The sequence below is a fragment of the Panthera pardus genome, unplaced genomic scaffold (genome assembly GCF_024362965.1).
Source record: "Panthera pardus isolate Hobbes unplaced genomic scaffold, ASM2436296v1 HiC_scaffold_2, whole genome shotgun sequence".
NCBI lineage: Eukaryota > Metazoa > Chordata > Mammalia > Carnivora > Felidae > Panthera > Panthera pardus.
This window is the reverse complement of record NW_026526765.1, coordinates 69,284,969-69,311,039: the sequence shown is the minus strand read 5'-3', so window position 1 is coordinate 69,311,039 and position 26,071 is coordinate 69,284,969. Positions and strand designations below refer to the sequence as shown.

The 26,071-nt window shown below is 36.4% G+C and overlaps 1 protein-coding gene across 1 annotated transcript in view; it reads left to right on the top strand.

Moving 5' to 3' along the window:
- MAN2A1 (mannosidase alpha class 2A member 1) overlaps window positions 1-26,071 on the top strand; it is a 165,861-nt gene that overhangs the window by 86,014 nt on the left and 53,776 nt on the right. The window contains exon 12 of the mRNA XM_019450524.2: window positions 760-827. Within this exon, the coding sequence (XP_019306069.2) occupies window positions 760-827 (68 nt within the window). The remainder of the gene's footprint in view (window positions 1-759; window positions 828-26,071) is intronic.

The following is a 26,071-nucleotide window of genomic DNA, read 5'->3' as shown; positions in this document are numbered from 1 at the left end:
AATTAGGAGACTAGCTTTTAGCCTCAACCTCTGAACCTGATCGCATGGGCCTTGAAAAAGTTGCTTAACATCTATGAGCCCTGTAAGATGAGACGATACCAGACATAGCTTATACTGTTGTTAGGATCAGATGAGCCAATAAAACAGAACATACTCTGAAAGGAACAATATGCTATTCCACAGCAAAGAACAGTTGAAAAAAATGGTTGATTGAGACTTCCACTTGGCGACTCAGATATTTTAAAATTGTAATTTTTTTTTTTATCATTAGAGTCTATTATGAATGATAGGCTTTGAAATTTTGCATGTAATTGGAACTTACACATCTGGAATCAGAGATAATTTCAGTATTTTCATATACTGATGCTTGTAATCAAATTATGGTTACATATTTTCATATTAAGGTAAAAAATCCAACAAATGGGCAAACATTGCATAAGGATATGAATGAAACCTGTGATACAAAGGTAAAGTAGTAAAACTTTTTGCAGTTATCTTTAGGACTCTGATATATTTGGTTCCTAATTGGAGCCTGGTCCCTGTGACATATGCCGTCCTGAGATCTAAATGCACACACACACGTATGCACACACACAAGAATTACTTATCTTGAACTTTGATGGACTTTGTGTAGCTGGAAAGAGGATTTTTTCCCCATTTTACCCTTTTTAGGATTCTTGTAAGTACTATTATATAGCTAATTTTGAAACTTTTGAGTTTTAAAATTAAAATTAAAAAAATTTTTGCTTATTTTTATAGGATTTGAAACAAAGCTCACAAAGTTCTCTACCACAAAAAACTGTAATAACGCTGAGTGCAGATCCAAGGTAAATACATAATTTCTCACAAACTTTTGCTGCGGTTCTGACTTGACATTCTTGCTTTTCAACATTTTTTGCTCCAGCCAGTATATATTTTGAGGAAGTATTTTATTTAATCAATTTATTAATTGTACAAAGTTGTCTGAAAAAATGAATTTTCTCCCAGGGCTGTCATGTTTGGTGTTAATAGCTAACACAGCGCTTGGTACATTGATTGCTGAATGAACTATTATAACAGTATTTTTTACAGATATTTGGTATGGAATGGTAAATACAATTTATGGTTATGTTCTTTCTGAACTCATTGTTTTACTTACCTTATTTTCATTAATCCCTGATCCTATTTTTAAAATGAAGGAAGAAACTTAATTATTAAGGATTTTACTGCAAACTGTTTACTAGTTATTTGTCATTGTGCTGGTCAGACTGTCTCATTTTAGCATTGTGGGTTTATGTTAAGGTAATTGGGAAGGGTGCTCAGGTGACCTAAAAATGGAGTGACTAATTGGTGGCTACCTCTCATTTAGAAAGAAATGTTTTGTGTTTTTATTGGTAATTATTTAACCAAGTCATCTGTTTTTAATAACCAAATATCAATAGATCAGTACCCACAATACCCAGATACACAGTGTATTCTTATGTTATATAACTTTTTACTATCCGAGAAACTTAGTATTTAAAAATTGTAGGGTAAAAGAATAATTGTAAAGGATAATTCATAATTTTCACTAGGTATTCTTTATTGAGATTATTTAAAAATAAATGGAATAATAGTATTATAGAAAATACACAATTGCTGTAATAAAGTTGACATTTTGGTTAAGCATAGAATAAAGCCTTAGTTGGCTAAATTTCTTCAAGAAGTAGAGACTTAAAACATATACAGTTCATACCTTAGAACAAGAAGATAAGTATTTTTTAGTTACAGTAAAGTATCATTGAAGTAATGGCAAAGAAATCCTATATTTCTTTTTTTTGGCCAGAAAAAGAAGGGATTAACTGGAACAGATAGTTTATATCTTAACTTGAAAGTCCCTTCAGATTTTGTGTCTCCCTCTCTCTCTGTCTCTCCCCTGCTCCCACTCTGTTTCTCTCTCAAAATAAACATTAAAAAAAAAAAAATTAAAAAAGCAGGGGGACTTCTGGGTGGCTCAGTGGTTAAGCATCTGACTTTGGCCCAGGTCATGATCACCTGGTTCATGAATTCAAGTCCCACGTCAGGCTGTGTGCTGACAGCTCAGAGCCTGGAGCCTCCTTCATATTCTATGTCTCCCTGTCTCTCTCTGCCCCTCCCTCCTCTGCTGTCTCTCTCTCTCTAAAAAAAATAAATAAACATTAAAAAAAATTGGGGGGGGGGGGCACCTGGGTGGCTCAGTTGGTTGGGCATCCGACTTTGGCTCAGGTCATGATCTCATAGTTTGTGAGTTCGAGCCCCGTATCAGGCTCTGTGCTGACAGCTCGGAGCCTGAAGCCTGCTTTGGATTCTGTGTCTCCTCTTCTCTCTGCCTCTTCCCTGCTTATGCTCTGTCTCTCAATAATAAATAAACGTTAAAAAAAATTTTTAAGAAAAAAAAATTTTTTTTTAAAGAAAGTCTTGTTGCAGTCTTAAAAGCTTTCAGATTGTCAGGTCATGAAAGAGTAATGATACTGCAACTACTAAATGTTTTCTTTGTCTTAAAATAAGTAAATATTTGGGGTTACATGGCTATTTCTTAAATATTGTGCCCCTAATAAATTGTGGTATCCATAAATCTCTTTGGCTTTAGGCCTAATTCTCTTAACTTTTCCTCCTTTTTGTATTTTGGTGGGGAAAGATCTTTGTTTCTGCTACCATAAAAATATGTTATGCTTGCTGTAAGCAATTCATGCCCCTTCTCCCCGCCATTTGTCTTCCTTTGGGTGCTTGGAAGGGTGTGTGGGATGGAGCCACAGTGAGTGAGAAACCCTGTGGCTTCTCTTTTTCCTCTACTGTCCTTGCTTTAACTAGCAGTGATATTTAGTCCTACTTATGCTGGAGGAAGAAAGGAGATACAGGTGTATTAACTAAGGAATATGTTTTTTGGCTTTGATATTGAGGAGATCTAATAGAATTTTTGAGACTATTAGTAAAATTGTCACTTTTTAATATTTCCTTTAAAACAGTTTGTATTTAAACAGTGTTCTTCATCTTAATGTTACTTCTTCACAGTTCTTTTCTATCAAACGTCAATGCTACTACTATTTCTGTGGTTAGGTGAATTGGGGCACTTAACAATTGTCGAATTCTTTTTATCTCTTTTGTACTTGAGGACCTCATGAATAGAACTACTTACTCTTCTGGTTTTAAAATCTCTATTTTACTTGTTAGCCACAAATACTGAGTCACTCTCAGTAATATCACTGAAGAATGAGGAATGATGGTAACCTTTAAAATGGAAGAGTTTGATAGCTTTATTTAGCAGGTACTGAAAGTGAAATAAATGTTTGCACTTCTCAGTCTTTGAGTTAGAAGTTTCAGAAGTATGGTCACACATTTTTCTCATATTCTTCATGAATCTTACATAATCATCTAAGGCTTAGCATTATTTTGATTATAAGCATAGTTCTTATTTAAGTAACAGATTACTAATCTAACTAAAACATGCATTCTCAGTGAGGGAGATGTCCTTCTTAGGAGGGTAAAAATCGGTTCTTAGAGTTTGAAAAAAAAAGTACTATTTTTTTAAATATATAAAAATAGCATAAAAATGGTATGTGCATAACAGACATACATTTAAGTGTTATATTAAAATTGTATGAGGGGGATGAGTAGCAAAAAGTGTCTCAAAAGAGTCTTCAAGGAATTATGATGTAAAAAGGATGAGAAACCCATAGTTTCTAAACCCATAGTTTCGGTAACACATGTAAATGAATTTGATCATGTTGTTGGCAACATTAGTTATAGCTATGTTAATTAACGTACTTTAGTTTGTGAGTGTTTAAAAAGTAGTCCATAATCTGCTCACAGTGATGTAATATATGTCCATGTACCTGCTTGAGTCCACAAGGTTACGTAAGCTATTGTAGTGTATGCATTTGTAGTCTGTGTGGAAAGCAGGTACAACAAGAGTTAAAAGTTAGGGCACCCTGAACAAGTCATAAATTTTCTAGCCTTAAATAATCCTTAAACGCACAGAGATGTTTCTTTTTCTCTCTGCACACATATAATTGCCTAAGGAAACGGTTGTAAAAAGCTTTAATACAAAGATTTAGAGGATTAGGAGTCCAGAGGACATACAGGATGGAAGGTAAACTTTTGAGACATGCAGGGATTTCAGTCTTGTTTTGGCATTTGGTCCTTCAGGCAGGATGGAAACAAATGTTGCCACAGCTCAGGCCAGCAAGTTGTGTGTTCTGACAGTGTATAAAGGAATTTTTTTTTTTTTAAGTGGATAATTTGAAATGCCACCAAGTATACAACTAAAATTACATTGAGATAACTTCTGTAAATCTGCAAATTTAATTTTTCAAGTAGAAAATTTTTTTTAGTTTGAGAGTAATTTATTCAAATCAATTATAATTTACCATTAAGTGCTATTAATTTTAAGCCAGGCACTTATTGGCAAGGGATCTTATGTCTCTTTTGGCCCGAAAAAAAAAAGGGCTTAATTTTATTTTTTTTTTTATTTTTTATTTATTTATTTATTTATTTTTTATTATGCACATAAAGCAATTAATTTTATTGTTTGCTAGGACTTGCTCTCAGACAAGATGTATACATACATACATATACATGCATATATATACATATGTAAATACATGCATATATGTAACTATTAATGTGATATCTTTTTATTTATTTATTTTTTTTTTTTTTAATTTTAAAAGAAACCATCAAGCATGTGGAGATACAAAAGAAGTCAGTGCTTTGGACTTGGGTGACTTCAGACTACCAGATATAAAAAACACTTAATCCCACAAAAGGCACTTGATACCCCCATTGCCATTTGCTTGTTGAATGGTTCTCCCTGGATGGCTGCCCAGCACTTCTAATTTAATTTCCTCTGGTTTTCTCCATGCATACTTCCTTTTGGATCGCAATCTTTATTAATAGTATCCTTCTCTTTTTGGTTGTCTAGGTTCTAAAACCCCAGAACCCACTTTGACTTCTACCTTTTCTTGCTCTTTAAGTGTCAGGGACTGAAGAGTCTTTTGGATTTTCCCCTCTACTCATCTCTGACATCCATCATCTCCTGCCTTCCTGTTACTTTTCGGTTTCAAGCCACTTTTTTTTTTTTTTTTTTACGTTTTACTTGAACCACTGCAATGCCTTCCTGCTCTTTTGTTATCAGTTTCTCTCTGCCTCTAATTTATTGCATGTAGTTGTCACAGGAATCAACCCACAGCAGAACCCTGAGAAAGTCACCTGAGTGAAAGCGGCAAGGCTTCTAGGACTTAGCCTCAGAAGTCCTAGGAGGTCCTTCCCACTACATTCTTAGTCAAGCAAGTCATTAAGGTCAGTCGAGATTCAAGGGGAGGAAATTCTTCTCCATTACATGATGTGAGGAGCATATATAGGAAGCAGAGGGAATGATGGCAGTCATCTTGAAGTCTGTCTACTACAGTTTACCCACTGGCCACTCCAGTGCACATACCTACCATATGTACAGTATTCCCCCTCCCCTCTAGATGCCCAAAGTGTCATCCCATTATGACGGGGGCCCTAAATGTTCGTCTAAATCAGGTCCAAAATGACTTACTCATATAGCTGTGAATGGATTTTGTCTTATTTCTGTCAGTATAATTATTTGAGGTTAAGTCTGCTAGATTGTAAACTCCTTGATGGTAGGAACTATTTCTTTTATTTATTTCCCCCAACATACCTTTGGAAGTTTACTCAACATAGCAAGAATTGAATAAAGACTTGTTGAAATACAATTAATTATTGATTGAAGAGAATATTGAACTTTAGACACCAGATGTGCATACGACATGGCTCACATTGTATGTGAAAATGTGGTATCGTGGCATATATTTTCCCTAAATAGTTCTTTCATCTAATATTTGGAGTCTGGATGCCAGAGGGCTTCCAAATACACTACTACTACAAGCAAAAATAAACAACAGTTAGGAAGAGCTTTGAATTTGCTCAACATTTGGACAACTGCTCACTTGAGATTTTAGAGTTTCATACCATGAGACCTGAAAAATTTTAGGTTGCATCTCAGCATCATTATATTCTTACAGAGTTAACTCCATTGAGATTGCATTCTTCGAGGCTCTTTGCACTGAGTGGGTTCAAAAGATACTGAATGAGTTGACTTGATCAGATCAGTTTTTACACATAAGACTTTCTGTTGTTGTTGACAAAGAGGATTTGCCTGATCCCACATTTTGTGTTTTTGATGTTATCACAAATAGTTCTTCTCACAATAATTACCTATAGTGTAATGAGGTTCAAGACTTTAAATCATTTTCTCATCAGTTACCATGTCATCAATGTATTTTTATACCAAGTCACACTCAGAAAGTATCTAAGAAAAGTATCTGATATCCCTAACAGTTGTTTCAACTTAAGTTTTAAGTGAAGAAAAGGAGAGATAGAATTCTAACTGCTCAGATTCCGTCAGTGTTATATATTGTAATACAGACCTGGTAGAAGCATTTGTACAGAACTGAACTGAGATTCCATGACTTGAACCAGAGTGGTTTTAATATGAACACCTGGAGTCTGTTGAGAGAGCCATGAACGTCAAGATGGAGCTTGACTTGTGACTCATGGTTTTTCTTGGGGGAGATTAACAGTGATACCTAGTGTAAGAACTGTGCTTGTTGCTCGTGGATTGTAATAGTGTGAGCTCAAATCTTGTCATGTACTAGAAAACTAGTACAGAAATACTTTCACCTTAGTTAGCAAGAAAATGTACAAAGTCCGGAAGATTGAGGATTTCCATTCTTGAAAGTTGCGGGCTGCATTTTAATATTATCCTAAGGGAATTCAAGGTAATAATAGAATACATGATTTGACTAGGATTTGACACTCTGGACCTTTTGCAGGTTCTATTAGTATGAGAGTAGCTGAAATGTCCTTTTCTTTTAAAGCTACTTTAGAATTTTCTTTTAATGGGGGAATTGTTAACTGACAGCAGTGGAGAATCTCAAAAATAAAAAAACTGAGCTGTTCTAATCTAGTGTAGGTCTTTGTGGCTATTAATAGTCTAGTCTGTTTAAGAATTAATACTCACTAATGGATTTGAAGGATGAGTTCCTAAATTCTCTTCTGAGATGCTTTTCTGTTTAAGTATTAATTGCTTGTGAAAGGTGTTTATGTATTTTAATCTGTTGCATCTGAGTTATATTTTATTAATTTTGACTTCTTCAAGATACAGATTGACCGGTTCTCCGATTATCCAGAAATACATTTCAGGCTGTGTGTAATCTGGGATATTTTTAGAAAGGATGTTATACTGAAAAGACTTCAGTAGACTATAGTATATTACTTGAAGTAACTGAAAGTTTCTTAGGGAGTTGGAGATAGCTTCAACAGATATATTAGTTAATTTTATGTTAGAACTTATTTTAGAGCAATCATGTCTGGATACCAACATCAAGTACTGTTTTTTGGTGTTTGCGATTCCAAATCAATCATCTGTCAGCTTGTATTTTGCCTGGTATTCCACCCCCACCGCACCCAGGGAAATATAAAGGTCTTTGGGGGAGGGACAAGGAGAAAAGACTCTACCTTTTCCCATGATTGTCTTACTACTCTTAACATTTCTATTTTTTTATGATACCAGACATGATGAGTTATTAATTCCTGAAATACTGTTTCAACCTTACATTGACTTAGATGAATAACACCTATTATATTAAAAAACAAGAAAGTTGACACTTTCATTTTATGTGATGGCTGATTAGGGACCCTGAGACTGACTCTCTCAGTTTCCTGTTGAAACTCATGAAAACAAAGATGATAATGAACAATCAGAGGAACACCAAACCTTGGCTTGACGGTCAACCTATTGCCACAATTTAAGATATCCACAAACTATAAAGTTGATCGACTGGACTGAAAAATGCAATTATTCACTGACCAGTGGTAAACAGTTAGAAATAAAAGCAACATTGCAGGTCTCTAGAAGCAGATATGGGGATTGATTCCTTTTCCTTTTTATAATGTCTACTCCCACAGCTTTGAAATTCCGGTATTTTACCAACCAGACAAGAGGACTAATATTTTAATACAGGGACAGTGCTGTTTTTTGAGGCTGTTAAGGAGATAGGTAGCTATTATTTTCATTCTCTCTGCCTAAGATTTCTGTTAACCAGTCTCCATTTAATTAGCCAACTAGATCAGTTGATTCTTTCCATTCCTTTTTGGTGCCCATCGTACCTTGACTTTGTCATCAATAAGCTGCTAGCTAGGGAAACAAGTACAATTCTCTCCCTCTGTAGTTCAGTTGAGTTGTATGATTATCACGAATCGATTATTTATTCCCAGATCAGTTGATCTTGTTACTTTTCTTGCATGATTTGATTACTTTTTATTAAACTGATGAATTATACAAAAAGCTTGCTTTTATACATGAATTTGGAGATTTTCAACAAAGGTAAGTCACTGATTGGTGAGATGCCTATAAAATATTTGGGAAGAAAATCATAAAGATGGAGAAGCAGTCTGTACTCCTGTTGCCTAATATTTTTTTTTAAATGTTGAAGTTCTTGGTCTACTTCACAAAAACCTAAGCTGGAAACCATACATGATCAATCACATGATGATTATGCAGTAGGTACGACCCAGGAATTAGTGGTCCCATAGTCAAAGTAGCTTTGCTCTTGTATCAGTAGATTAGGAAATTATATATATGTAAAACATACATGAATATGAGTTATTGAGTCATATATGTATAACTTTAAAATGTCCTACTTTACCTTTGACTTTCAAGTCAACTTTATCTCTTTCAATTAACAGATCTATTGCCAGCCTTAATCACAATAAGGGGGCTTCCATTGTGTCTGTATTTTACAACCAATTTGGAGACTTCAATCTGACAGAAATAAAATAGGCAGAAACAAATGGGGAACTGATGGTAGAGTACTGACCTAGGAAAGTACCCATTCAAGGAAATTGCTACTGACAGTGGCACGGGCCAGAAAGATACTGTGATATTCTTTGCTGAAGAAAGAACCTCTCCATTTGTTCACCAGAGCTGGCATAAAAGAATGAATACTACAGCCATAGCCACCTTGATTGATTGGCCTTTTGGACCTTTGCATTCAGGCTACCTCTATGCATCTGGACTTCTATTCCTTATTTTATAATTTATGTTATTATATGTATATTATATTATTTATATATGTATTATATATATGGTAAAACTTATTCAGTGTTCTCCATCACTGCATTTTCTTTACCTCCTTCAAGCGTTATTAACAAACTGGTTATTTTATTTCTTTCTTGCTGTCCATCTCTCTTGCTAAAATATTAGCTCTATGGTGGCAGGGAACTTACTTGCTTTTGAATCCCCTGGCAAATACTTGGCACATTATAGGTGCTCAACAAATACTTGTTAAAAAAAAAACTAACTCTGGAATAAGAGAGGGAGTTCAGCCAATCCCAGAATAAAGACCAAGGGTACCTTTAGCATACACAGAGTCTGGGTAGATGTCTACTTCTGAGAGGGTAGGTAAGTAAATGGAAAGTTACCATAGGAAACCTGTGCAAAGGCCCTACAGAATGACAAAAAGTAGGGGTACAAGAAGACTCGGGACAACGATTTGCCTTTTAAAATGATTTGTAACAGAGACTAGGAAAACGTTTCACAAAGACCTCTTTGGTGTTCTCAAAAAGTTTGAGTCATGATCTCTAAGAAGCCTGAAACAGAACGCAGAGAGCTGAAATAAAAAGATGGCGAGCCGGCTTGGGGGAGTCACAAAAGGAAGGGTTATTGGTGGGGGTGCGATGAGAGAGCATCTTCATTATTCGTACTGAAGAGTGAGGCTGACATTGTGCAAGAGTGTCCAGTGATATGACAGAAAAAACCCATGAGACGCTTTGCCAGAATGCAGCGCCAAGGAAGACAAGTGGAAACAACAGGACAGAAGATGATAGGCATGGAAGGCAAGATTTTAACAAAAGACTTAGAGATTTTCTTCGGGAAAAAAATGGAGCAGAAGCAACGATCAAAGATACAATTGATGAAAAGTTTTCTGAGCCGAGAAGGTCTTGCTTTATAGATGAAAAGGGTGAAGTTCTGGGTAATACAAATGAAAAGAGAGTCACCCCTGGTGTGTCTTGCTAACTTAGTTCAATTAAAAGGAAAAGGACATATTGTAAAAGTACCCAAGCAAAAAGACAGATCATGTATAATATGGAACAAAAGCTAGACTGACTTAGGTTTCTTCTCGGTAACGACAAGTCTGTGGAGGTTTGAAATCCTTTTATACTCACAGTTCTCTTTCATATGTGAAGGCAACAAAAAAAGACATTTTCAAATATGAAAACACCTATAAAAATGTACCACAGGTACTCTTTAAAAATTTTCTGGATAAAGTCAACTCAGCTGACTAATGTGTGAATCAAAAGTAAGAAGGCACTGGAAGTCAGGAGACGTCATGAATCCAAATCATTGTTGTAAATTTGGTTACCGAAACTGAAGGTAAATGTGTACCGTAGAAAAATCTACAGGAATACAGATGTGTAGCTTGAGATTATGTTAACATCTGAAAGAGGTGGAGAGTCAAGAGCATATAAGACATCTTAAATAAATAATTGTTTTGCCTCAGGAAGATTTAAAAGATAAAAGCTTCTGGTAAGAGTGATATTTCCTACTCCATTGCCTTCATTTATTGTCAGCGTACCGTTGACTCACCACATGTATATCTCTATTGAGAAAAGTCTCTGGAGTTCTGCCCACGGGCCAGGTGGATAGCTCCATTGAGATGGCTCACTTGTACCTCCATCTCAGTGTTCTCTAAAACAGAACTCCTAGTCTCTACTCATACCCACTCTGTGGTCCCAAGCACTTCAATAAAATGTCAGCTTTGTCCTCCACTTACTTGGGCCACAATTTAATTTTTTTTAAATGTTTTTATTTATTTTTGAAGGAGAGAGAGAGAGACGGAGCATGAGTGGGGAGGGGCAGAGAGAGGGAGACACAGAATTCGAAGCAGGCTCCAGGCTCTAAGCTGTCAGCACAGAGCCCGATGTGGGGCTCGAACTCACGAACTGTGAGATCATGACCTAAGCGGAAGTCATACGTTCAACCAAATGAGCCACCCAGGCGCCTCAACTTGGGCCTCAATTTTAGAGTGAGCGTGTATTCAGTTTTTCATTAGTGGTCCCCTTTGATTCTCAAAGGTATATTCATTTGGATAATAAATTTCAGGATTGCCCTGGTCATCTTTGTCTCTTTTCATTCTACTTTCTAAATGTATTGCAGTTTTGTCCACTTCTCCTTATCTTCAGTGCCAGTACCCTATTTTAGGTTGTTACTGTCTGTCCTCTGGATGATGGTGACACCCCAGTGGCGGGTGTCCCTTCCTCCTACATTTGTTGGAGGAATTAAATAAGTTTACCTATATGAACTTAATAGTATAGAATGTAGTACTTCGTAGGCCTATAACAGATACTAGCAATGATGTTCTAACTTCTTTGTTCAAAACTCTTCTTCTTTTCTCCATTGCCTTAAGGATAAACTCACAGACTCTTTAACTTGAATCATGTGTCTGCGTTTTGGTGTCTTGCGTCATCTTTCACATCACCTCGGCCTGCACTATGTGCTTCAACCCTTCAACTATCAATTCTCTTGACATACTGTGTTCTCTTACTTCTAGACTGTTGCTGCCTAGAAGCAAAACAAAACAAAAACCCTTCCCACCACATCCCCAGTCATATACACACACGCACGTGCACACACACACACACACACACTCTTCCTGATTATCTTTTTAGAACTCAATTTAGATGTTACATTCCTGGAACCTTTTTCTGATACCCTTGAGTTAGACTAGGTGGCACTCTTACGTGCTCCCATGTGACTATGTGTTTAACCACTGTTGTCCAACTTAGCACCTATGTAATATTCTGCTGAAGGAACTTGCTATAAATCCCATGAAGGCATAGGTTGGATTTTGCTCACCATCCTAACATGACACCTGGCAATCTTTCTGGAAGGTAACCTAGTAATATGTGCCAGGTGCATTCAAATTAGGCATTGCACTGGAAGAAATGTATCCTGCAGAAATAATCCTATATAGAGGTGAAGAGAACTGTAGGCAAAATATGTCTCTCAGCTTTATCATCCAAACAAATACTTTAAATGTTTAAAATACTTAAATGTTCATCAATAATAACCAGAAGGGATTGGTCAAATACTCTTATGTTCATAAAATTCTATATAAAGTTTAAAATAATGCCTACATTAGCATATCTTTCTGTATTAAAGAGAGCATAGGTTTGGTAAATTCTGAGGTTTGAGCTTAAGTTTTTATGAAATCTGCCTTTCAACTTCCATGGAGAAAATGAAGAAGACTTGCTTGAATTGAAGACGTTACAAATGATTGAGTGAAATGAGGAAGAAGTGCTTCATATGGTGGAGGTGTTTGCTGAATTGGTAACTAAAAATTCAGGTAGAGAAGGTAGCAATTATGAGAAGTTATGTGTAGTATTTGATAGGCAGTTAAGGACAGATTTAAAACTAAGCAACCCTCTAAGGAAAAGTATGTCTATAGTGATCAATCTTTATGGGAAATTTTTTGCGCTAGGAGAATCATCTTGCATTCAGTGCTATCTTCTTTTAAGATTAATATGAGTTCTTGGTACTTCAATATCGTTTCTTGTGGGTATAGTGTTTCTCTTCAGATTGTATTCAACTGCAGATAACAAAAACCTTACTACATTGGTTTCACAAGAAAGCAGTTTATTTTTCTTAGGTATGAGTTTCAAAGTAGGTAGTTCAGGACTTGTGATGTGTTCCCTGAAGTCATTAAAGGACTGGGCCCCTTTTACCTTTCAGCCCTGCCTCAGCCTGTGGCAGTTGTTCTCATGGTCTCAAGGTTGTGCCTGCTTCTCCAGACGTTGCATTGTGTTCCAGCTAGGAGCAGGGAGGAGGAGCAGAGGATGAAACTTATGCCACTTGAGTCTGCTGACTTTTATTAAATTGAAGATACAATAATTTTCTGGGAAGCTCCACTTTGTGAATTCTAGTTGCATTTCATTGGCCAGAACTGTGTTATGTGGCCACCTCAAGTATGGGGAATCAAGGGCTTTTTTTTTTTTTTTTTTTTTGTAAGTTAAAGTTATTGTCATCCTCAGTAAAAGAAAATATGAAAACAGCTTGTGGGCAGGCAGCTAGCATGATCTACTCATTAGGTTCGTTTTCTAGACCCCAGGCTAGCTACTGTGTTTTCTGATCATTGACTACTCTTCCCTGTCCTCATCAACTCAGACTAGAGTTGTGTTGTGTACACTGTAGAAACAGATCTGCACTGAATAAATCAGTCCTGGGTGCTAGAAGCTTCTTAAAAACTTGTTCTCAAGACTCTTCTACCAGTTAGGTAGAAAAATCATATCCCACACAATTATTAAGAAACAGGTTTTCCATTTATTCCAAAACCAAAACTTAATTAGATACTGCAAAATAAAGAATTGGAAGAGAGAGAAAGTAAGAGCACATATGTTCTATTGGGATTAGGGGTGTTCACGTATGAAGAAAACACAGTATTCTTAAATGTTCACTGTTTCTTAGTGATCTATTTAGAACCATGTTAAAATATACTTATTCCCTAGTTCAGATAGTCATTCGATGACAGATTTATTTTGTGTTCTTGCCTTGTATAACACTGTACTGAGATGTGTTCATGTTTTCCTTCTTTCATTTCCTGTTGGTTTTTGTTTGGTTTTGGTTTTGGGTGGGTTTTTTTGTTTTGTTTTCTTTTGGCTCAGTACCTACACAGATAGGATGTCTGCTGTAAGTAGTCTATGACTTGGACTGCTGCATAGCCTACCTCTAAATAAAATCCTCAGTCCTTTACCTGAAATCTTTGTAAATTCAGAATTTTTAAAATTTTAGGAACTTAATATGAATATATGGCATATTGCATAAATAATATTTTGGTCTGGGACAGGGCTTATCAAATAACTTAAAATTTCCGAATATTAAGATCAAGTAGAATAAATAATTATATGTGGCTTCATGTCAGTTCAGGTTTTGCCACCAAATGAATTTTGAAAAACTTGATTTTCAGAGTTTTTTAGATTTTGAAGATAGAGATTATAGATTTACACAGCAATGGTTTGGAAGAATTATGAAGTAATTAGTTAAATAGCAAATTGCCTAATAAAGACACAGTACAGCAGAAAGTACCAGAACTCTCTGACTGACATCAGATTGTTATTAGCATCGTGCTTGAGTGCCTCAACTTTTCTTCTTTGTTCTGCTTCCCATCCCTTCCAAAAATTGAAAAATGTCTGTTTCTTAAGAAATTTTTTCAAGTCAAGTAGTGCTGACTCTTCGCCCATGGTATCACATTCTGTAAGCACAGAGGTATGTAAGTGTTGACTTTTCTTCTTTGTAAGAGTCCTTGCCTTGACTCTATTTGTCTGCTAGTGCTCTAGCTTCTTGACTATGCTTTAGGCTTCCTCATTATCAGAATTAAAAAAGAAATTCTTAATGCTTTCTTGCACCTCCTGAAATAATACCTTTTACACATCTTGCATTAGGCAGTTTAAAGTTTGTAATAGGCAACTTTAAATACTGTAACTGTCAATTAATTATATACATTTTTGTTGCCATTTAGAAGTTTGAAGAAAATGTTTATCAGTAGCCTGCTATCATTCTCACATAGTGATTTCTAAATGATTTACAATGTGGATGGAATTTGTCTTCTTACTGCTTTCAGGGCATGGTATCTTAAATCATTCTTTTCATCAATTTTATGTGAACTTGAAAAGAATCTTCCTTCCCGGGCTGTTATAATTAGTCTACTGTGATTTTATTCCTAGGTACAAAATTATTTTAGATTTTATTAGCTTTAGATTTTATCTGTGGAAGTGGTTGAACAGACTGCATTTGAAATGATAGTTTTAAGTTTTATTTCTTGAAAAGCAATGGCAAAGTAGTTATGTGTTGAGTGAACACCTGCTAAATTGCCTGGTTAGTCTGTGTTTTAATTGCCTTTTTATTGTTTATTCTTTAAATCAAACTTTCTTAACTAGCTGTGTGGTTCTAGTTTATTGTCAGATTATTATACAGTGAATTAAGTTTATACAAGGTGTTTTAGTTGCATGGTTTGTCTAATGAAATTAAAGCGATTTTGTTTGTTGCTTCCAACATCTTGCAATTACCCCATCAGAGATCATAATCAGGAAAGCGCAGACGATGGAGAGGAAAAATATGTGTTCTATATATGTTGGATTATGGTGAGATTTGCCTTACAGTGTAAAGGCAGAGTTACCCTGGGGATTACCACCTACAATCTAGGAAGGATTATAAAAATTTCCAGTTAAGGTATTTGGAAATACATTACTTTGTGGAACCGAAGAAAAATTTTGGAAAGGAGATGAGACAGTGCCAAAGAAGAGCTGGCATTAGTTTTGGTGTATCTGCTGGATGATGCAAATCTTGAGGGATTCTGTTCTGTTGTAGTGCCAAAGTTTTTCCCCCTGTTGGAGTTATAGAATGCACTATGGAAGTGATAAAGTAAATTAAATATCTGGAATGTGAGTGATTTTTAAAAGTGATGTGTATTCGGGTGGGGGGAGGTGATAATTCTACTAGAGAGAGTCCGTAGTTTGTTTTTCTGATTTCTTGCACATTTAGTCTTCTGTTCTCTCTCTTCTTTTCTCTCCATGTCCATCCTGTCTCCTGAAATTACTAAGATACAGCTAATTAACTCAAAGCAGTTCACAGGAAAGACTGAAGTAATATGGCATATTTCAAAGTCTTCTGTTCTTCTGAACAAGATTTTTTTTCCTTCTAAATGCAGATTAATAAAGCGTGCACTACAAGAGGAACAAGGAAAAGGATTTTAGTGAAAGTATCCTGATCCTGAAAAAGTCAGGAAGGGCTTCAAGCCCATCTTGGACTTCAGAACACTTCACAACTTTGTGGTAAAAGAAAAATTTTAAATAGAGCCTTTGGACTTATTTATTTCATCCTTATTTGGAGAGCAGCATTATTTTATTTTATTTTAGGCAAGAAAATTGTATGTGTAATTAGGCTACCTTTCAAAGTAAAACATACCTGGGTTTTAGGGTTTTTTTGTAGGTGCTTAATATATACTCAAAGTATCATAGGTAGTTGGATGGCTTGTGTGTTTTTCTTCATGTGTTCTTTATCCCTTGTGACATTGTGTTTGCCTTCACTGTGAGTGATGTTTTTTCCAGTGTTTGTGTATCTTCAATTGGTTCATTGGACTGTAGAGTAGAATGTCTTTCCCAGGACCAATATTGTGTCTAAAAGTGTTTTGAAAGTAAAAGTGGCTTGTGTTTTGTTCTTTTCATATTTTTACCTCTTATATGGTGGCTCACTAGCACAAATAATAAGTTGTTGTTGTTGTTTTCTTTTCACCTACAAACCTCACACAAGATAGATTTCAGTTGTCGACAAAGACATACGCAGTGAATATAAACGTATTTGCCTTGTCTGTCTTTAGTAACAAAACAACTTTATTTTACTGCATTAACTTTTAAGGTCTTTTTATTTGTGAAAATCAGCCTGTTTATGTACTATGTGTTCCTCCAAAGTTACAGCGTTACAGTTATTGGAGAAATGAAATTTTCTCTCAGTAGATGAAAATTACATTTTGATTGAACATCATTCCTTATGCAGTCACCCATAAATATAATGTCTTATGCTGTCTTTTCAGAAAATGGCTACAGATGTGATTTCTGAAATGACAAGAAAATAGAACATCTTAATGTTTTAGGTAAAACAGATGGTATTTTTGTTTTAGGCGAAACTCCTCTCAGAGTGAAAGCAACTTAATTGGTGACAAGACTCTTAGGGTCAGCCAAATTATGTACAGTTTTTGTATCTGTTTCTTATTATTGCTTTAGTATCAAAGGTTTTAGAATAGTTGGAAAGGAGTACTTATCCTTCTTATTGCTATTTTCCGTTATGCACTGGAAATAGTTGTAAGATTTTTCAGGACTATTTAAAAGTTACAAAATTGCATGTTGATTCTACTTTGGTTATATTTTGGCTTTGAGAAGTGCTTTCCCCGTTCCTGAAATAAGCAGTTGTACTTTTGAAAGTTAACACTTCAATTTATAATGTTGAATTGCAACTGTAAGTAGTATCTGCAGGGATAATATCTGATAACATTTATGGTACTCTTTTGTTTCCATACCACTGAGCTTTGAGCAGATTTCATGGTCAGGTGCCTAGCACGCACAGTATTATGAATGGTCTGGACCAAGAGTCAAGGGCTTATTCTAGTCCCACCGCTGTCACTAACTAGCATCTTTTTCTTTGAAAATTTAATTCCAGTCTCTACATGTGTTGGGAGAGAGGGAGGCTCAAGTAGGTGATTCCTAGGGTCACATCCAGCTAACATTGACTTTCTTGTCTGGTGTTTTTTTTTTTTTAGTGTTTTTTTAATGTTTATTTATTTTTGAGAGAGAGACAGAGCATGAGAGGCAGAGGGGCAGAGAGAGAAGGAGTCACAGAATCCGAAGCAGGCTCCAGGCTCTGAGCTGGAAGCACAGAGCCCAACACGGGGCTTGAACTCACTGACTGTGAGATAATGACCTAAGCTGAAGTTGGACGCTTAACCAGCTGAGCCACCCAGGCACCCCTCTTGTCTGTTTTTTTAAAAACATAAATCGTATATGAAGCATTCATTTGGGCAAAGGAAGTTTTTGGGTAGAAAACTCAATTCTGGAAATTAAGCACGTTTGTCCAATTAACAGGGACATAGGAAACTATTTTCCAGAATATCTCCACTATTGCAAGTTGGTGACTTATTATGGCAGTTCCCTTCCTACCACCTCTTAGAAAAATTAAGTACGGACTGAGGGAACAGCACGTGTTGGCCCTGTAGCAGCTCAGGAAGGTTAGCCTCATTTTCACCTCAAAGAAACCCCTTTGAACCACAGTCCTGCCTTTGGAGGTGGTTAGAGGGTTCTTAGGTGTAGGCTTTTCACTGGGATGGATACAGAGCTCTGATGAAGCAGCATTCCGAGAGTTTTGGGGACATGGGGACTCTGATAGGACTCCGAGTGCTACAGATGACGCAGCTGTATTTCTAGCACGTACACTTTGAGCGTCTTCCCCCCCCTGGAGAGAAACAGGACTGCCTTCTGCAGTCAGCGGGAGTTGGATTGCTTGAGTTTCAATCCTGGCTCTGTCACTTAAATGGCTATGCGCCCACGAGCAGGAGGATACCAAACCACTCCTACACATCTGTAAAATAGTCCTGATTCTAGGACTTCATAAGTTAGTTGTGAAACTGAAAGGAGTTAATTCAAGTAAAGTACATACTGAGTGTGAGGCAGTGTTCTAAACGCAAATTAAGTGCAGCTGTTGGTGTTATCACTATTATTGTTATCGTTACCATTATATCTGAGAAACCCTCCACCACCTGCCAAGTCAAATTGACTTTGGGTTAAAAATAGCAAAAATATTTCTTTAAGGTACAGTGCTGTTTCTGATTTACTGCTTTGTCGATTAGTATTACAAACAAGCATAATTCTCAAAGTAATTATTTCCTACAGTATAGCTTTCTAGAATATTTGCTTAACAATATCACAGACTTTTCATTGAAACTAAGAACTTTTATTGGTAATATTTTGTGGAATTCTTGGATTTGAGATAGAAGGGTTTCTCAGAAATTAAATACTTAGTAGACAATAGCAATTTTAGGTATTGCTGTCATCATATTGTTTCTTGAAAGACTGCTTTACATTTGGATTCACTCACATATTCAGTGCACTTGTAGACTTTCCTTTTGAATCCTGTCCTTGGGCAGATGACTGTTTATAGGATGATAGATTCAGAATATTTTTTGTCCATAAATTTTAAGAAAGTTATTTCTCCTAAATATAGGAAAAAATGGTGAAATAATCATGGGTTAGGAAGATCAGGTAACATTTATACACTATTATATTCAAGTATAATCCTTATTACTGAGAAAAAGAGTGTTCTGTTCCTTAGTGTTCAATTTTTTTGCCTCTTAGATGAGACTATGTTTGTTACTTAATCACCTGGAAGCTTTCAGAAAACATCAATTTTTTTAATTTTTCTTCTTACAAATATAAATTCCATTATCTGGTAATTGAAGAGAAGAAAGACATATAGTTTCTAGAGAAATTTTTATGGGGAAAACAGTTAAGTATTTGCCTGAGAAGGCCTCATTTATAAGATTAGAAAGATGTTTAAACTGGGAGGCCTTGGAACTTACATGAAAAATCTTGTGCATGTGTGCATTTCTCCAGTGAGTGGGGTCTGTTTAAGGTTTTCAAAGATTAGAAAATAAATATAATTTTTAAAAAGCTGGGAATAACCACCTTAGTCTCTGCAAGGGACTGTGAGTCATTTGCTTCTCACAAAAGTACAGGTTTGGGGTTTTCCTTATTTGCTTTCTCAGTAGTGTTTGCTGTGGCCACCTGTGCTAGGACGGTGGGATTGGGCCACATCAGGCCTGGTGGTCAGTGGATGAGGATGTGGGAGGACATCTTCCATGGGAGAGAGGGTCAGACCGCTGGATATACTTCATTGCAGTCTTTTCCTTGGGCCCAGTTCCAAAGACCCCAAGTTCTTCTCATTGCTCTTTGCCCACCCCCACCCTGCCCTACTTTTCAGACCTCAAGATTTTCTTTAATTGGCTTGGTGGTACAAAGTCTCATTCTTTGTGAAACCAGAGTTTAGCCTTCATTTTCAAGAGGAATAGTGTAACCTGGTGTTAGTTTCCTATTGTGCTGTAACAAATTACCACAAACTCAGTCTCTTAAAAAAGCACTCATTTACTGTCTTACACACAGTGCTGGAGATCCGAAGTCCAGAGTCCGTTTCATGGGCCTCACGAAGTGTTGGCAGGGCTGGTTCCTGCCACAGGCTCCAAGGGGAGGATCTCTTTCTTTGCCTTGTTCATCTTCTGCAGGCCGCCTGCATTCCTTGGCCGGTGACCCCTTTCACACATATTCCAGCCTCTTCCCGCTTCTGTTGTCATGTGGCCTTCTTCTCAGTTGGACCTTCCTCTGTCTCTCTAATAAGGACCCTTGTGATTATATTGGGCTCAGTTGGATAATTCAGGAAATCTCACCATCCCAAGGTGTTTAATTGAATTGCACCTGCAAAGTGTCTTTTGCCATATACGTTATTCATAGGTTCTGGGGATTCGGATGTGGACATCTTGGGGGAGGGGAGTATAAGTGTTCTGCCTGTCATACTTTTGAAACCTAAATTTTGTATTTCCAGGGAATAAGTGGATTCTGAGTTTGGGATAATTAATTTCAGAGCATCAAAATAAATCTATGTAGATGTATCTCAGGCACCTCAAATTCAAGAAGTCTGAACCTGGATTTACCACCTTCACCTTGAAAGCTCCTCCCACTACCCAGGTGGTAGTTTAGTTCTTCATTAATGGCACCACCATATCTATCCCACCCTAACTGAAAACCAGGAATTGTGGTAGATGGTTTTTCTGGTTTTACTCAGCCTTCTGCAAGGAATCCAAAGAATTTTACTGACACATTATCCTGCCTGCTTCTCAGATTTGTTCTTTTTGCATTTCTACTACTTTTGTAACTTAGGTCTTCACCTTTCCTACCTGGGCTGTTATGGCCACTTGCTTGGTCTTCCTGCTTTTAATCTTGACTCCTTAAATTATTCCTCTACCTAGCAACTAGAAATATCTACTCAAAATGAATCTGACCATGTTAAACCTTTTAGTCACTCCCTATAACTAATTGGGTCTGTGCACCTTATAATGATTTAAATATACCCACTCCTCACTGTGACTTAGTGATTTAGTTCCCCTTCTAGCTCATATATTGATATTTTAGAAGTTCACCTTACTGTGTAGATTTTAGTGGTGTTGGATGGCTTGTATGACCTGAAAATAACATCCTTTTTCTTGTATCTGTGCTTTTATTCTTAGAATTTTTCTACCTAGATTGTATTTCCCTACTTTTCCTTTACCTGGCTATCCCTCCCCTGCCCCACGTTTAAAAAGGTTCTTGTTTATGTTGTTGTTGTATTTTTCTAATTGCTTTAAAAATACATACTTGATGTAGAAAATGGTTTTACGTCCAATGTATTAAGAAGTAGTTGCAGAATATTCACTAATAATACCAGAATCTAGAGGAAGTACCTTGTTAATAATGTAAGTTTTCTTTTGTTGAATATACTCTGTTGTTAAATATATCTGTGGAATTTGTAATTTCAAATACTTCTCCTTTCAGAATTTCATTCAGTTTAGTCTTGATGTATTCAGTTTCTGTGGTGAAATTGTTTATCTTTTCGTCTCTTTATTCATATTTTCATCTTTACTTGGACATATTAATAATTATTTTAGAGTCTTTTCAGTTAACTCCCTTATCTGGATCATGTGTGGTTCTAATTCTTTTGTCTTTTTCTCCTTGGTGTTTAATCATGTGGCTCTGTCTTTTGGATGTCTTGAAATTTTATATCAAGTAGTAGACACTTACATAGGCTCCAGAAAATATCTTCTTCTAGGAAGCATTCAGTCGTCCTCCAATCCAGCACTATGCTAAACTGAGGCTAATTTGTATCTCTTTTGTCTAGCTCTCCAAGTTTTCAACTGATAGTCTAGTATATTCTATAGGCACTACTCCCTGGTAGGTTCTAAAATGTCATGAGATGTCTCTGCTCTACTTTTCATAAGTTTTTGTTTAGGCTGTAAGCCTCCCTTTCTGTGCAGCACCCCAGCATTTGGCACATGAACCGATGAGAAAGCCAAATGTACACTTGAAGCCTCCTAAGCTCCAGCTAAGTGCTTTTTGGCCTCTCTGTTCCCACCGTGATCCTCCTCTAGGCTTTTCATGGAACTCAGCCTTTCCCAGTGCTGAGAATTGGCATGTCCCAGGGTAAAAATGGCTAGAGAAGGAAGCTCACTTCTCTGAAGTTCTTTTCTTTCCTCAGCAGTTCCTGTTGCTTTCAGGCAGATGATTACCATATTTATCTGGGTTTTCTAGTTGGCCATAGAATTGAGAGCTCTTGTCTGTCAGCTACTCCATCTCTCCTAGAAGCTGAAGCAACATTTATATTCCAACTTAAATTTGATAGTTGGGAAATGTTCACTTTTTCTACTTGGCTGTTTATGTTGCTATTGATTTTGTAAGAGCACTTTACAAATTTCCCAAATTTGATTTTCTGTTTTTTATTATTCTTTAATCTTATTTTTAAGATAAAAAATGCTTAAGCTTTTGTTATCAACTCTGCTAGCCTTTCACTTAGCTATTTTTTTTTTTTTTTTTTTACTGTTATGGTTACAGAGACCTCTATGCCACAAATGATACATTTGTTTTTTTTTTTTTCTACTAATCTTGTCATTGTTTACATTTCTCAATTTTTTAAATCTAGAATCAGTCCTGGCATATTGCTTTAGTGTGTCTGTTTAACCATTTTGTCTTGCCTGTCTATTATTATAGGTAAATTACAGAATTTTCTTGCCCTCTTTTTCCCAACAGGAGGATTTCAGTGGGATTTTGGTTAGCAACATGTAAGATTCATGAATTAATTTTGGGGAAGTTGGTTGGTTTTTGTTTTTTGTGTTTTGTTTTGTTTTGTTTTTTTAATTTTTCCCTCCTAAAATAAATGTCTCTCCATGTATTCATTTTTATGTCTCAGTAAAGTTTTATAATTTTCTGTATATGCGGTCATTTTGTATAAAGCTAATTTCCTATTTTGTATATTCTCCCGATTAATTCTTAATCATCCTGCCACCTTTTTGTGTGTGTCACAGTGCATACTTTTGTCTTATTACTTACCCTATTATATTGAACTTAACAGCTTCTTTTCCTTTTTTTTTTTTAATATAATTTTTTGTCAAATAGGCTAACATACGGTGTGTAAAGTGTGCTCTTGGATTTGGGGGTAGATTCCCATGGTTCATTGCCTGCACACAACACCCAGTGCTCATCCCAGCAAGTGCCATCCTCAATGCCCATCACCCATTTTCTCTCTCTTCTCTTAGATTATAGATCCTTCCAGGACAGGGGCTATGTATTCACATTCTTAAGTTTATAACTACACATACCAAGAGATATCCTTCTGTCCTTTTTTTCTTGCTTTTTAATTTATCCATATTCCATGTGGTTAACCCCTTGGTACATGGATGTATTGTATGCACCTGTGCATTTATTTCTACCCCCCCCCTCCCCCGACCCTGGTCGTCTGAACTCTTGTTTCAAGGTAGATCTGTGTTATCACATATGTGGTCTTGTTAATTTCTGTCATTTAGATTTTTATATGCCTTACACAGAAAAGCATTTAAGGCAGCTCAGTGACCTGGGTTAATTAAAACATTCACTCCACCATCCAGTGTGATTCATGTACCAGAGTCCTTGGTCAGGACGCCAGGAGGATTTTGTAAGGAAAACGAGAGATTTAATCGCTATTGAGATTCCACTTTGTGCCAGGTCTGAGCTATGTGATTTTCCAAACATTTTATCTTTTAACCCTAATAAGAGTCTTGTCTACTGATTTTATAGATGAGGATATTAAGGCTTGGAGAAATGAAATAACTTGCTCAGGCCTCTCAAATTCTAAGTGCCATGATGGGGTTTTCAGCTTGAATATGTTTCATTCCAGAACCCAGGAATCATAGAACTGTGTGATTTTTGAAGAACTGACATGTATCAAAAAGCGTCCTTTTGTTTTTAATATCTTGATTCCCCACCCCCCCCCCCCCCCCCCTCGCCCTGGTGGCTAATATGGTAAGCATTGTGTTTTAAACCCAGAAAACTAGGGGGACTGTATCAAAAAGACTTCAAGTGTAGAAATTAAAATTTCTATAAACATATAAATCTATATATTTCCACATTCAGAAAATTATGTAAGTTTACTACTTTTCTTTAGATTACACTCCACTAATGAGGCTACTTAGAGAAGATGTATATATTCTTATTTGAAATGAATTTTTTACTCTGCTGTCATTGATTAAGAATCAGACTGAACTTTAGTCTAATTTATTCTTAACTTTCTCTGTAATCTTGGATCTGTCATTTCCCGTCTTTGCAAAGAGGTTAATTATATAGCTTGTTGACTTTAAAATCATTTTTTTATGGAATTGAAGTAATAGAAGTGAAAATGATCTGATAAACCTCTAAAGCCCCACACTGGTAGGAATCATTTATAAATGATATCTTCTCCTAGTGGGATTTCTGTGCATTACTCATTTATCAACTATTTATTGAATGTTATTCTGTGTCAGGTACTACACTAGACACATGAAGCTACAATGATTGTTCATATAACCTAGTGTTTGCTTAATTGGTTTTAAACTGTATTTAAAGGAGACTTGCAAATATTTCTCATTTGTGTCTCCCTTACGCAGTCATAAATACACATAATGCTTTTTAAATGTTTTCCTTGAATATTGTTTTGGTTACCTCACATAGTGAAGTTATAAGATGAGCTCCTTAGTGTATAGTGCAAGATTTTTTTCTGTTCCAATGTTCCAGTTTATAAATTTTCTTTCACAACTATACTGAAATATAAATAGCTTTTTGTTCATCCTGAGCTTTCTGAAGAGAGAGGCTCCATGGGGATCTTGGGCATCGGTGAGGAGAGAAAGTTCTTCACATATGAATTTGGAACTAAGGGAATCTCCACATGAAACCTCAGTTGTCAAAAAGGTGCTTTTAAGCTTGTCCTGTGAGTAAAATGGTTAAGAAGATGGCTAGGGAGGTAAGGCCAGGTTTTGAGCCTTGTTTTGGCACTTTTCACTGGGTCAGTGTTGGCAAAATACCTAGCCTCGATGACCCTCAGTTTCCTACCTGCCCAGTGGGAAGGATGAAAGGCTGTGTCTTATAGGTTGCCCGTACAGTCCTGACGACTGGGCCCCGCATACAAGAAGCCATCTAAGAGATAGCTCCAAGGTCACTCTGACTAAGGACATGCTCCTTCCACTCTACCCTTCATCCAATCCTAGAAGGAAGCCCAGTGGTCCTAATCTGTTGTTCATGTGGGCACTGATTAGATTTGCCTTAAAGAGAGGACTTGGATTGCCCCAGGTGTCTTTCTTATCATGACATGAATCATTTCTACAAAAGGGGTGAAGGAATTCTAAATATACTCCTCCTCGATAGAGTCTTCAAGGACAGAACCATGTGTACAGTGGAATTCTAGTTTTCCCATAAAATGATTCCCAGTTTGACATGAGCATACAGATGTCTTCATTTTTCTCCATTCCTTTTTCTCTCAAAGTAGATCATAATCTGTCATCTAATTGGGTTGGCAGGTACCATATGAATGCTTTGTTATCATGAGGTGAGGATTGTTCCTTTTGTATGGAGAATTGGGATACTTGCTGTAACCCCAAGTAAGTTAAGGGGGCTTAGTATCCTAGTGAGAACTAGGAGTCTGGATGGGACTTGGTGATAGGTGATGGGAAGCGAATGTAAACGTGGGGACAAGTGGGGGGGAAGATGTTCTGAGCTTCCTGTACAGTTACTTCCAAGATGAAATAGAAATTAACTATTCTAATTTTTAGGATATAAATATTACTGTTTTCTTTTGTTAGCGTGGATCAAGTATTACTAATTTTTAATAACCGAGTTTGACATTTAGGATATTGAAACCTGTTGGTTTTATTCACAACTGATGGGTTTAAATGAACTCATGTTTAGGGATGTTGGCAGTATAACAAATGTTTGACCCACCAAATATGATAATGAAAATTAACATTTAGGAGTGCCTGGGTGACTCATTCGGCTAAGAGTCCAAGTCTTGATTACGGCTCAGGTCATGATCTTATGGTTCTGTGAGTTCGAGCCCTGTTGTCGGGCTCTGTGCAGACAGCCTCAGACAGCCTGCTTGGGATTCTATCTCCCCCTCTCTTTGCCCCTCCCCAAAGCAGGCTCACACTCTCTTTCTCAAAATAAATAAACTTTTTTTAAAAAGTTAAAAAAAAAGAAAATGAATATTTAGTTAATTTTTGATTGTGTACTTATTTCCAAAGGAAATATAATTCATTCATGATTATACTTTCTCTGTACTCTACTTAAAATGTATGTAGATAGGAGTTTGTGTGTGTATATTAGGTAAATTTGTGCTGTGATATACTTGAAAAACATGGTGTGGATTTCTAATTATGTTAAAAAA